This window comes from Solea solea, chromosome 7 (assembly GCF_958295425.1).
Source record: "Solea solea chromosome 7, fSolSol10.1, whole genome shotgun sequence".
In the NCBI taxonomy this organism is placed as follows: Eukaryota; Metazoa; Chordata; class Actinopteri; order Pleuronectiformes; family Soleidae; genus Solea; species Solea solea.
Genome location: NC_081140.1, coordinates 12337753 through 12351869, shown reverse-complemented (window position 1 = coordinate 12351869; position 14117 = coordinate 12337753). Strand labels below are relative to the sequence as shown.

At 42.1% G+C, this 14117-nt stretch overlaps 2 protein-coding genes across 5 annotated transcripts in view; one reads left to right on the top strand and one right to left on the bottom strand.

The window, feature by feature from the left end:
- The window catches only part of sphkap (SPHK1 interactor, AKAP domain containing), an 89325-nt gene extending 83042 nt beyond the window's left edge, over window positions 1-6283 (top strand). For 3 of the 4 annotated variants that reach the window (XM_058634186.1, XM_058634187.1, XM_058634189.1), the window contains 5 exons: window positions 657-818; window positions 2239-2322; window positions 3105-3154; window positions 3576-3760; window positions 5292-6283. In XM_058634186.1, coding sequence (XP_058490169.1) covers window positions 657-818; window positions 2239-2322; window positions 3105-3154; window positions 3576-3760; window positions 5292-5444 — 634 coding nt within the window. In that variant the 3' untranslated portion in view covers window positions 5445-6283. The remainder of the gene's footprint in view (window positions 1-656; window positions 819-2238; window positions 2323-3104; window positions 3155-3575; window positions 3761-5291) is intronic. The other variant, XM_058634190.1, reaches the window with a different exon arrangement.
- Window positions 6284-6365: 82 nt separating this feature from the next.
- daw1 (dynein assembly factor with WDR repeat domains 1) lies at window positions 6366-13789 on the bottom strand. The gene is made up of 13 exons (XM_058634191.1): window positions 13341-13789; window positions 13163-13235; window positions 12412-12556; window positions 11864-11922; window positions 11322-11444; window positions 11082-11181; window positions 10793-10900; window positions 10139-10245; window positions 9969-10071; window positions 9045-9159; window positions 8885-8961; window positions 7288-7450; window positions 6366-7107 (listed from the first exon to the last, which is right to left on the bottom strand). Exons 1-13 carry the CDS (start codon window positions 13378-13380, stop codon window positions 7073-7075), a joined length of 1248 nt encoding a protein of 415 aa, XP_058490174.1. The 5' UTR covers window positions 13381-13789; the 3' UTR covers window positions 6366-7072.
- Window positions 13790-14117: the final 328 nt, after the last annotated feature.

Sequence of the window (14117 nt, the reverse complement as noted above, 5' to 3'; positions counted from 1 at the left end):
AAGATAATTGGAGCAATCTCAGAGCATGGTGCATGTCACTTAAATCAAATTAACCCTCTGAAAATATTTGTGAAAAGAGTTGCTAATGTGCAAAAGAGGGCAGTGTGAAAGTTTAAGAAAAAAGGCATTGAGGAATACTTGCACAATAGTGAATGAGAGGTAAAGAGCTAAAGGATTCCCAAGCCTCAGGACATTTGCACACACACTCCTTTATATTCCCTGCACTTTTAGCAATAAATGTAATCCAGAAACAAGTGGTGTGCATCTTTGTCCCTTGGAACTCAATCACTCAACTAGTCAATATCACCTGATTTCCCTCTGGAATTGTTGAGGATGGCATAGTCATCTGATTATAAATTAATTTAATCAGTTTCCTGGAAAAAAACAAAACAACGGAAATTAAGCAGTGGCTCTGGAGATTGCAGTTTTACTATTGCATTAAAGATAATTGAAATGAATTTGCTTTCTTTTTACATAGTGCAGCTATTTCAGATTCCAAAGGCCCACCATTTGTGTCATGCATTTTATTTTGAACTAAGTTACATTTTCTGAGGATGATTATTAAAACAACATTGTTAAAAGTCAAGCAATTATCTGACACTGTGCACATACAATCTATGGGTCAATCCCACCATCTTGCGGTTTGCTTTCCCCAGCAGTGAGAGGGACAGGCCAGCTGGGGCAGTGGCTGCAGTAGTGAAGAGGGACAAGCGTTCTATGAGTGCTAGCAGTGAAGAGAGCATGGGGAGCTGGTCCCATATAACTCCTGAGGATGACCCCCATGAGGAGACCAGTAGTTTTATCCAGCTAAGTGAGGGGTCAGTAAACATCTAGCCTTGATACTGCTAACACTACCACGCTCACCGCACTCTCATTGGCCCATCGCTACTGACATTTGTGCTCCTCTTTGCTAATGCCAATGTATTCCCTGCTGCAATAACCACTCCTGCTAAAGCAGTGTATGGCAGAGGTGTCACTCCACTGATCCCTCTCCATAGCTCACATAGAGGGCCAGACTTTGCCTGCACCCCCATGCACCTGCAGAGGTGGGCTGCAGAGGAGCAGGGCCATACTCACTTGCTTCAAGAGCCCTCTTGTCCAGAACATTTGCTGCACCATTGTCTGCTTCATTCAATTTTCATTTGATTTACCCAAGTAAACTAACCTTCCCCAAATAGTGTGGAGTCACTGCTTTGTGCTCACTATTTTTAAACAAACGTACCTTATTTCTCTTTTCTTTAATAATAACGTCAGACCTAATATTATTGTTGGCCTTTTATCTTGCATGTTTAAAACTGTAGTGCGTAACTTTTCAATAAATGTCTGTTACATTCAAAGCATAAGTTGTTTGAATGTTACCGGCAATGAATGTAGTCATTGTTTGTTCTGTGTTTCTCAGTATAACGCCGCTTAGATCTCATATCGCCCACCGACATTCCTGTGGTGTATAAAGGCTAGTAAAGTGAGATGGCTGCCAACATGTTCTCGTATGAATGAAAACAGAAAGAAGTGCCCATGTTTTAGAAGTGAATTCGGCAGTTTGATGGACTAAACGCTTTTTCCCGCGCCTGGTGTATACTACAACTTGTCTGATAGTATTGCTTGACAAGGATGCAGTATATAAATAATGTTAAACGATTTCTATTCAGTAAGACCAAACAGAGGCACAATATTAACATCAACAACAACAAGAACACCAAAAGTTACAGCTTTAACTTGGTTTTTTGTTTTGTAGGTGTTGACATGTAGCTTAACAAGGACGGGGGGGGGGGGGGGGGACTAGGGGGCTCTATATGTCCAGTGTGGCAGCGATAGGAAATACCAGCTTATTGCTTAATTAAATGCAAGAGTTGCTGTCTGCACCACCGCAACACTTGCTGCCCCTTGCAACCTTTCCATCTACCTGCTTACTTAAAGCCCACCTCATCCCTGATCCATGTGGTGACGTGAGGGCCTGGCTGCTGGCTCTGCCTGTGTCCACCCTACACTTCCTAAACTGCCTCCAACTCTCCTCATTGTCATACTCGGACAGCCTCGCTGCCAGGCAAAAATCACCGGCTCTTCCACCCTGAGCACCCGATTCTGCTGCAGCTGCTATTTATATGTTAATCACCAGCTAACGAACAACATGATCTGCATCGCTGCGCCTGGTTATTGTTCTCTTCACAAGTCGGCAACCATGTCTGTGTCTTTAGAGAACATGCAAATGACGCCTCTTGTTTTTTTATTGGATTATAGGACCGGAACAAGCAGCGCATCCAGCCTAGGTCTCGCAGACCTGGATACGTTTTCTGATGTCCCCACTCAGAGCACATTAATCAGGTAACTGTCACAGGCAGTGACGTGTGATGTGGCTTTCGGCTTGCGAAGATAGTTTGTCTCTGTTGTCTCTGATGATCATAATCAACCGTTTTAGTTGTATATGACAGAGACTATATTGGTTCTTCACATGTTCTCTCACTGAGCACAGTAGTCCGAAGGCAGGCAGTGTGACAGGCTGCTCGACTTATACTTACATGACATCATATTACAGCCAATTACACTTTTTCTGATATCCCAACAGGAAATATTAGTTCTGTTTAGGACACATGGATACGTCTGCTGTCTACTGCAATTCCTTTAATCTATTCTCTATATGCTGTACATTTATTTCAAAAGGGAAAAAAAAAATCTGATGGCTGTCAAACTACAGAAATAAAAAAACAATCAGTGGATTGAACAGATAAATTAACTGGCCTACCTGTCACTTACCAACCTGTCTAGGTGATTTAGATGTGGCGTAGTCGTCTTATATTACTTTGGATTTTCTTTCTTTCTTTTGCCAGATAACTTTATTTATTGATAGCTGTCCAAACTGTCTGACACGAACACCGCAACGTCTTACTTTACAGGCAGATTAGTCTTTTCCAGGCTTTACGCAGAGATCAGGACAAACCAGCTCTTGTCAGCAGCTTTATATCAGACCTGAAAGTATTGTCATATTTCTCATCTAGAGTAACCCCTGAACAGAAAGGAAGGCTCATGTCATAAAGTGTTGAAATATTGCGTGAAGTGTTGCTGTATGTTACTGTAACTTCCTGCTGGATTTCGATTCCTCTTCACAGTGAGGAGACAGAGAAAGGCCATCTGGCAGGAACCAAAGAGAGTGTGTTTGGTAAGTGCAGTGATGGATTCTCATGTCGTCTCAATGTTATCAACTTGCCAGTTATTTATTAGTTTGGCTTCAACTTCCTTCTATTCTTTAGGAGCTCTTGAGTGACTTGCGGTACAGGACTGGGTTTGTGTGATTAATCCCTGAAATGTACTGTATGTGCTTGAACAGAGACGACCCTGCTCTATGAATTAAAGAAAGCCATGAATTCTTAATAAAAGAAATCAGAAGTTTCTCACCAAACACTTTTACCTTTTTATTGACTTAGAATCCAATGAAGAGCATCCCAAAGCAACACTGAGCTTGCTGACCGTGCAAGCGTTAAAAAAAAGTGACTGTTAAAAACACTGTTAAAGTTCGAGGTGTGTTACACAGGGTGAGCTACCTGGTTCAGTATGTTACCTGTTACCTTTTGATCTTTCAGAGAGCAGCTCAGGGAGAAAGGCAGGCGGCGGCGGAAAACTTAGGGAGCTGTTGGTGGTAAACTGTGACCTGGAGCCCGGCTGTGTGGACGCTGAGCTGAGGTTGGCCCTGCAGTGGATCGCTGCCTCTGAGCTGGGCCTTCCTGCGCTGTGCTTCATGAAGTCCAAAGAGAAGAGGGCTGCAAAGGTAGATGGAGAAAGTTGAAAGTAGACCTCTATTGATCACATTCTTGTTGCTGCTCATTTCTAATTTTTAACCTTTGCGTTGATACTGTTTGCCACCCAGTAGTGAGATTATATCACTTCAGTTCAATTTGTATTGTCTATTTAGATTTGCCTTATGCTGGACTCACAGGTGTGCATTTTGTCGCCGACAGGATTTGGCATGCGTACTTCTCATTACCGTAACTCCTAGACCGATGTGATATCTAGAAATTTCCAAAAAAAAAAAAAAAAACACCGCAAAGCTTAGCGCAAATATACTTGTCATTATACTTCCACGGAATGGAATCACAGACAAGATTGACCAGCACGTTTGTGACAAAAACATCAAGTCACTGAGACAACAACCTCTCCCAGAGCTCCATTTGATTTGATTGGCTGGGGTTTGAGCTGATGCTAGGGAAGTTGAACATTTGTTCAACTTCCCTAGCACAACAAGTGTGCGTTTGTCGTCCAGTTGTTGTCATAGTGCATCACAGCACCGTGTCGTGGGATGTCCCAATTGTCACAGGAATCATCGTCCGTCCGTGAAGGTTACTTCTGGTGTATCCTTCACGGCCGACCATATCCCAGAATTCTTTACGCACCAGCAGCAGAGCAATAAAAGACACGGCAATGCACCTTTCAACATCAAGAAGAAGAAGCTTTTTTTCTTTTTGGTTTTTTTGTAAACCACACAACACAAATACATGTTTTTGTAGCAACACAGAATAAGGGCTTGGTGGAGCCTGGAGACGGAAACAAATGCAAACAATGAATAAATAAATCAACTCTAAAATAATAACAATTCAAAAAGCAGATATAATTAGATCATTACATTTGTGGTTTAAAGATTTGCAAGAAGAAGAAGCTTAACCAGGTTTATTTAACAAATGTGTGGAAAATCATATTCCAGGTTAGTAACATTTGTTTTTGGAATGAAGAGAGAAAATGACTTGTCCATGATTGTCTCTCAGCCTGAGATGCATCACACGCAGACTTCAGTGTTGATGCCTTGTCAGCGTCTACTATTACATACAATAATATCCATCAAAAATAAATGAAACCTGGTATAACACAAAACTAGAACTGACTGAAACAAATCACTAACTAAAGAATACTACTATTAGTGGTTAACTCAGCAGGCTAGTATGATGAACTGTGATTCCGGACTTCAAACTGTGGAGGGCAGCATTTAATCTCTGGGTGTGCAGCCTGCCGGAGTTTATTCGGAGAAGAAGAAGGAGAATTGGTCTCGTCTCATTTCTCACAGCACCTGACTTCCGTCTCCTTCAAATGTGCAGCTGACACCTTTTCGGCTGCACACTTGGAGGATGCACCCTTGACTATGGACCCACAAGTCAGTTTGGCTCGATAGTGCTCCGTTCAAAGTCAATGAAAATATTTGAGTTGACGCCTCCGACTGCGCACGTGTGAGTCCAGCATTACAGACTTCCTTTAATTTGTCACGTATCTGTAATTTCATTGGGGAAAATATTAATCGTGTGTTGTCTCAGTTCCAGAGAGTGGTCCATCTCATGTCTCAGAAAGGGTGGCGGGTCGCGGACTTGTTCGGCACAGTGGTCCAGTTCTGTCAGCTCCAAAAGAAAGAGGAAGATGAGGGCAGGTCTCTGTCCAGCCTATTTGATTGGCTCTTGGAGACGCTGTAGGCCAGACAAGCGTCCCCATGCTGCAAACAAAAACTCATCCACTTGCACTGCTGACATGTTACTAAGTGTTTGACTTCCCCTGTGTCATCACACCAAGCGTCGCCAGCTGCAAACTGAAAGCACAATGTGATCAGCGTGTTTGAGATGTTCACACTGCTCTGTGCTGTCTGTCCACAGCCATAAATGGACCAATCTCCCTTTAAAAAAAAAAAAGCATGGTTTTGTTCTCAGATTCACTTGTAGCGTGACAAACTGTGGGTGTACAGGTGAGTCGTTCCTATCAGGAATAAACTGGCCTTCCTAAGATTATAGTCAGCAGGTTTTAACTGCTCCAGAACATATAAATATGTATATAAATATATTTAAATTTTCTCTTCAGTTCTCCCCACTGCTCCACCCACACTCAAACCTTCTGTTGTAAAAATGGAGGCAGTTGAAATGTCAGAGCAGACGTGCTCACTTTCTTCTCACTGCACATTTTGCTTAACGTTCTTCGTTGTGGTCAGTGGACGTTGACTTTCAGCTCCGAGGATGTTTATCTTGTTCATGTTAGTTGAGAACTGTTTATTTTTGGATAGCAGTACTGTACATACTGTAGATTTGGAACTGTAGCACAAGTGGAGCTGCTCCCTTTAGCTTTTACTACTGTGTGTCAGAAAGACGGAGTAAGGTTTGTAATGTTTGTATGTGAATTTTGGTCTGGTTCTCCCTCTCTCTCTCTCTCTACTTAGTGGTATTGTAGTGTAGTGTGGGAAAGCACACAAATCAACTGTAAAATACGTCAAGGTAGAACTGAATGTATTTATCTTTTGACATCAATAAATTTGTGTGACGTGAAATATGAGCACCCTTGGATCGTTCCTCAGCAGTTACCACAAAGGGTAATTAACACAGAGCGCTTTTGCCTTTGCAGCAAGAAGACCCGGGTTCGCGACCCGGTTGGAACAAGGGCCTTTCTGCATGGAGTTTGCATGTTCTCCCTGTGTGAGCTTGGGTTTTCTCCGGGTTCTCCGGCTTCCTCCCACACTCCAAAAACATGCAATATGGGGATTAGGTAAATTGAACCCTCTAACTAGCCCGTAGGTGTGAATGTTTGTTTGTAGCTGTGTGTTGTTGTCCCTGTGATGGACTGGCGATCTGTCCAGGGTGTACCCCGCCTCGCGCCCTGTGTCGGCTCATGTGGAGGAGAAAGTGGTCGGCAATCGCAGTGGAAACAAAACTGTTAACGTGCTCATGAAACATGGAAATCAATGATCGGTTGGGACCAAGATAATGTTTAATGGCTTTCATACCATTCATACCGTAACTGTACATGTTGTATTGAACTGCGACAAAAATTCTGTATGTGTGTAAATTCCCACTGTGTGATTATCATCTAAACAGCGTAAATATCAAAGCCAAAGATGTTGAAGAATCCAAACTAATGAAGCCAATGTTGCATCCTGTTAGCAGTAAATGAAAGGCGAGACACACTATATGGTTAATACAGATCCAGTGAAGCATCAAACAAACTCAGTAAGACTACAGAAAGACTAATGTTGAAATAACCTTTCGTTTTTTTTTTAATACACAGACAGATTCATGGTGGGTACATCTTTGTCGGTGTGAAACCTCCGCTAGGTCGAGAGTCAGTACCAGATCCGGCATGTGTTATCCTTGCTGCCTGCAGGGAAGCACAAATGCAAACAGATGGTTTGCACAGGACGACGTGATCGAGCATCAGATTCATTTAACCACCCAACTGTAACATGAACTAAGGAATTTAACATTAAAAGACAGTGAGAGGAAATCGGTTAACGTGGTGGAATAAAACAAGCATAAATAAGAGAAGGAGCATATGTACCAGTAATGATGGTGTCGCCCTCGTAGTTAAAGGCGCAGGAGAAGATCTCGTCAGTGTGCCCCGCCAGGACTTGTAGGCAGACTCCAGACTGAACGTCCCACAGGCGAGCCGTCTTGTCTGAGCTGGCAGTCAGGACCCTGCTGCCCTGCGGGCTGAAACAGACCTACCAAGACAGTTATAGTGAGAGGTGATAAAGTCTTATTCAGAGGTGTGATACAAGAGCGGCCAGAGAGAGTGCTGAGTCAGAGATAATGTCAGAAAATGTCCCACATTACAAAGTTAAGGGGAACTGCAGCATTATTTCCACAAAATGTCATTCCACGTTCAGTAATGAATGGGTTTAAAGACACAGGTGACGCACCTTAGTGACCAGCTTTTCCAGTGAGTATTATGTATGGAAATCATGGCTGAAGCTGATTGTGTTAGAGCTTGGGTTTATCGTTTCATCCCTGCTTTCATATCCCCACAGTGAGGACAAGGATGATTAAATAAAGCTGGCTCTAGATGGCCATGAAAATAAAGTAAGCTTTTATTAAAATTCTAAACCAAAAATCCAGTCAGGAAATGAAGAGGGAAGACGCTGACATAGACGAGATGAGTGGAAGATCAAAAAAGCAAAGGAGAAAACAGACTGACATAGTTGATGAAGCTGAAACATACCAGGGACAATGTTTAAACAAACACAATTAAAGCTATAACATATAGCTTCCATAACATACACAAAAACCACCCTCATTTTCTATATATTATGGATGGATGGAGGCACGCTGCAAAAGTTACAATAAATAAGTATCCTCAAAGTGGTTTTATCTGCCATCACATTAACTATTTTGTTTGCCCCCAGAAAATTCCAAATAAAATATTTGCAAAGAAGATAAGTCTTTTTAATGTTACGGAACAGTATTATGGCCACATGTAAAAAATAAATAAATAAGTAAATAAATAAATAAATAAAAGAAAACAGCAGGAATTCTGACTTTAATCTCTGAATTCATTCTGGGTTTTTTGGGGTTTTTTTTGTGGCCCTAATACTCTAGCATATTATAATATAATAATAATAACCTCAATTTAAAAAAAGCAAAAGACAGCAATGCAACATATGAAGAGGAAAAATTCAATTAGGGCCCAGGGGTGGGGATGAGAGGCAGATAAACGGCAAGAAGTGAAAAAGAGGAAAAGACCAGTGGAAAAATAAACATGCTCGTGGTTAAGAAGCAGGAAGGGGAGGGAGAGTGTGTCCTGTTAAAGAGAGATTAGTGTCATAATCCCCTGGAATCATCCCTGATCCAGCCTATTTATTACTAACGGCCTGATGTGCTACAGTAAACAGCGATAGCTCCTCAGCCGCTCATACACAGAAAGCCTCTGAGCATCAACTTGCAGGAAAACACACTCTGTGTCCTCGTAAACAGTAAATGGGTCAAATCACTGCCATTACACAACAAAATCTATGCGGCGTTAAACACACACACACACACACACACACACACACGAGTGATGGAAAAGTAAAACGTTGTTTTGAGGACGTGTGGTTAGATTTAAATCCAATTCTCACAGAATATGGGTGAATATCCATTTTCAGTCCAGTGATATTTACCTTTGAGATCTCTCCATCATGGCCAACTAGGACGATGAGACATTCCCGTGTCATTGCACTAAACACTCGTGCTGTGCCTGACAGAGACAAGTGCAGGTCGTTCAAATACACGCAGGGAAGCAAACAAGAAAGAAAAGAGGAAAAATCAGAAAAGTCTCACCATCAGCGGAGGCAGTGGCAATGAGCTGACCGCTTAAATCAAAACACACATCCAGCACCTCTTCTTTGTGCCCGACAAGCGTGGCCACACATTTGCCAGTGGCGGCCTCCCACAGCTGCAAATACATAATCATAACAATTAAGTGACAGAATAGCACTCATTCCTGCATTCTAGTAAGAATCACACGAGCACAAAACTGGGACAAACGTACTGTAGACACACACGTCAATATAGACACATACATAGTCTCATGAGACAAATGTGCTTGCATGTTCTGACACTGATACTGGTGGTAGCTGTCTTATAGAGGACTTTATTTTAACCATATGCCCCCGAGAGAAAGGCGGTGAGGTGGATAATTCTTTCATGTGAACATGACTCATCTTGGCATAATTAAAGAATTAGGATTTCAGTTTTTTTTCTCTCTCTCTCTCTCTCGCTCTGTAAATGATGCAACCTTGGAGACAAGAAGTAGGAGGAGACAGGAAACGGAGGAGACTGAATATGAACAAGAAGAGGAGACATCCATGTCACACAACTATCTATGGCAATAGGTTAATTCATCGTCCACCGCTTTATCCCCCAAGAGGGTCGCAGGGCCACCTGCTGACATGGGGCGTGAAAGACGTCGTTACAGCCTGGACAGATAGCCCGTCCGTCACAGCACAAACACACAGCGACAAACAACAATCCACGCTCACATTCAAAGTCAATTTATTGTGTCCAATTCACTTCGGAATGTTTTTTGGACTGGGGGAGGAAACCGGAGAACCCAGAGAAAACCCACGCACACAACACGCCGCAAAGCCCCGTGTCTTTTTGCTGCAAGGCAACAGTGCTAGCCACTATTCCACCATGTGTCAACTGATATAACTTGGTCACATCTAGGTTTGTTTTTGGGTCTCCGGGCAGACAATAGTTTACCTTGCAGGTTTTGTCCATGGAGCCCGTGACGATGAGGGAACAGTCCCAGTTAAACTGGACATTGCTGATTTCTCCACTGTGGCCGATCAATGTGTGAACACGTCTGAGAAGAGAAGGAACGTAAAGTATTACGCTTTATACATCCAGTATATACAGTGATGCTGTCTCACCTTCCTGAAGCAACGTCCCATATGGCGACCGTGTGGTCAAAGGAGCCAGTGACGAGTTGATTTCCAACCGTGTTAAAGCACACGGACAGGACCTCTGCAGTGTGGCCCTGGATAGCAAGAGAGGACATTACCCCACATGTTCTCACTTCCTTCTCCGCCTGTGCCCCATGATATATGGAAATGCACATCACAAAGGGAAAGCATCCGAAATAAGACGAATCCAAATGTACTTTCATGTTCTACACTGCAAGAGAATACAATCACAGATGGATGGATGGACACACTTAAGCCCCCCCTATTGAAGGCTGCGGGGACAATAAACATACAGGCGTGAAATAAATAGAAATGAATCCACGCTTTAGATTCTGCACTAAGTGACTCTCCACTTGGTGTGAAGTGCTAAAAGACAAAGCTGAGAAGAGTTGTCTCCACATCACGAGGACTCACTCCGAGTTATTATGAGTCTAACATTGACATTCCCCATAAGACCGTGGCTGTATACTCTGCACTGTATGAAGTGGTAAAGACACTGGGAATTTGCAATAATTACATTAAGAAGTAATTACTGTCTCCATAATGAATGGACGTGAACCCTGATACCAGGAAAGCGAACACGAGAGGCACTGGCAAATAAGAAGCTATTAAAAAACTCACAGTGAGAGTGGCCACCTCCTCTCCAGTCTCCACATCCCACAGCTTGGCAGTGGCGTCCATACTGCCTGTAGCTACCAGTGTACTCTGGGGGTTGAATGCCAGGCACACCTACACAACACAAAACTCTCTTTTACAGTTACTAGCGATTATGGATTCTAAAGCCAAAATATTTGGCAGCAACTTATTTATGTCTCCGACGGCACGGAACATAACACCCAAATGTCACAGTGCAATTCGAATGCTCAGTCAAGCTAAAATAAAAACCTGTAACACAGACAGTTATACATACTATCTCTGCCGTGTGTCCACGAAAGGTGTAAAAACATTTGCCCGTCCCCGCACACCATAGTTTGCAGGTCTTATCAAAAGAGCCGGTGGCAATTTTATCTCTGTCGTATAAAAAAGGAGAGAGAGAGAGAGAGAGAGTAAACCGCGAGGTTTAAATGCTCGCTTGCGTGTCCAAATAGTTCAGTGTCAAACAGAGTGACAGAGTCCTAACGTGTCATTAAAGGTGCTGCTGAAGCTTTACCCATAGGGGTTGTTGAACGCGATGGCGTACACCACATTTCTGTGTCCCTCTAGTGCGTGCAGCTCTGTGCGTGAGGCCGTGTCCCAGACTCTACACGTCCTGTCGTAGCTGCCAGTTATAAACCTGCAGAGTGAGAGAGAGGCCTCATCAGAAACCTGCCTGAACTCTTTCAAAGGAATACTGGGGAGTATTTTTGAAAAATTGTGCTTCCCAACCTCAGTTTCCCCTGATTCAAGAAATATCTTCATTCTTTTTTTTTTGTTACGTGCCCACCAGTGACACTTGGTCTGAGGCTTGAAACTGCAAAGCTAATAATTCCACCCTTTTTAGACCCACTCGTACAGGGACAGGACCTCATTCCCAGTTATGCTAACAGGACCAAGTGTCACTGGTGGGCACGTAACAAAGAAAAGAATAGATGACTCAGGGGAAACTGAGGTTGGGAAGCAGAATTTTTCAAAAATACTACAGCTATTGTAGTAATACAAAGCTAAATGCAAAGTGGTGAAGTATAGTCCTTTAAGTGCTGCACATAAACCTACCTTGATCCTGATTTGTCAAAGGCAACATTTGTCAGTGGCAGTATGTGTGCCTTAAGTTCCTGCAAAAAAAAAAAGTCCAGAGAGAGATAGGAAGATAGATTTGAATTTAGGATTACCCATGAAATGTCCATATATATTAATCTGGGTATGATATCATTGGTCCAGCAGTGGTGCAGCGACTTTCTTTCTTCATTGAGTAAAAAGAAAAACGATTCTCCGCAGGATTTAACTTCATAAATTAGATGTTGTGTTTTAAGCACCTATTGTTATTACTGCACTCGTTACCTTATCATTGCTACTCTCTAGTGCCTCTTCAGAGATATTACTGTACATTTCCCAACAACAATACAGAGCAAAACTCCACAAGCTACTGTGATATAGATATTGATAAAGCCCCAAATGTCATCATGCTAAATATGCCCCTGTGTGGAATGAAGAACAGTTCCATCCCATAATAGTTGTAGTCACTGAATTAGAGCAAACGTGGATGTGTCAAAAATGTGGTACTGGTACCAGTATACAATTTAATTGTGTCTAGACGGTCTGACCTTGAAGAAACAGAATTTGTGGTGGTCCTGCTGACCCTGTTTCTCCTGAAGTCGAATGATCAGCTGTTTGACCTGATCAGCCCGGGACTCTGTGATCAGAGCCTCTGATCGTCTGATCTCTGCCACCAGCTCGTCTGGATTTGTCCTGCACGGTGGGAAAATGCAAGATTTACACTTTTAAGCCGCTATGGGATACTAGCAGCTGAAAATATTACCAATGATAATGATAATGATGATGATGATGATGATGAAAAAATAGATTGTTATGATGATTTAAGCACATACTAAGTCAAAGGGCATAGACCGATTAATATAGGCATGGGATTCAATCAAGCCTTTCACCATAGAGCTTGTTATGGGATATAAAATAGAAGATAATTGAATTAAAGTAGGCTGCCAATAAAATGTATAAAAAACATAATATAATATAAAACATTAGACATACATGGTAAATGATGTAAAGGAACTACTGTACAACTTTAAGTATTACCCTCACAGTAAGAGCAGCCACAACACTGAGCTGATGGCTTTGTGGTTGTGTGTATCAGTAACAGTTCACACCAAAACATGATACATGTCCTGTCTGTCTATAGGCTGCAATTTGGCTTTTATAATAAAATATAAATAATATAAAATATAAGAGCCTACTTACAATACAATACAATATTTACAATTGGTTATGTTGGTTATGAGTTGGTTAGTGGGTCACATTAATGCTGTTGTTAATATTACCCTAATACAACTCACGCACTTTGGAGTCAAATCCAAAAGGTCGATTGATTTGGTCCTTAGATATCCTCCTTTCTCATATTCAAGGATTATACCTGAGTGAAAACAGTAACACAGTAAACGCAGGACAAAGAGTTAAAAACATTCCCATACAAACGAATCCCATTAGAATGAAAAGTGACGCAGAGTGAGTGTATTACCTGGGGGATAATATCGGAGAAGGAACCGCTTAAGTTTCATCGTTTAATTTCCTTCACAACCGTCCTCGTGTCACCTGTCAACAAAGAGTTGCCACGGCGACAGAAGCGCAGTGCGTAGGCGCGCGTATTCACGCATGCGTGTTAGGGAAACAACTCAGCGCTGGAATGCTGGAAGCATTTGAAGCCGTTTTGCTTCAATCTTGTGATAGAGTTGCAGTTTGATCTGTGAGTAAGTTTATAATGTACAATATGCCGTGTGCATAAGTATGTAATCTAATATGTATCTAAAGCCCTTCACTAAACCAATGTCTGGTTATATCTGTATTATGTACAGTAGATCACCACCGTGAAGGGGCTAGAATGGCATCAATCTCCCAGTAAACTGCCACGCACTGGTTATTTCCTATTTTCAAACATTGTCTGAAAATCATAGATCAGAAAATCCCAGAGTAGATCAGCAGTTCACTTAGACCAGCCAGTCTAGCACCAACAACCATGACACATTCAAAAATCATCTTTCCCCCCTTTAGCAGGTTGGCTTGACCATATTTACAAGCCACGTGGCCTGTGATTAGATTAGCTACTTAGGTATTTAGATTAACAGGCAGTTAAACAGCTGTACATATTAAAGTGGTGTTTACACCTTATATCATTTCCAAAGAAATCCCCATAATGCTTAAATGCAGGAAAATGGAATCAGTGTTTAATCATTACCTTGTGTTTTATGTCTAATATAATCTGTCTAATATAATCTATGACAGATTGTAAGGCTTGTAT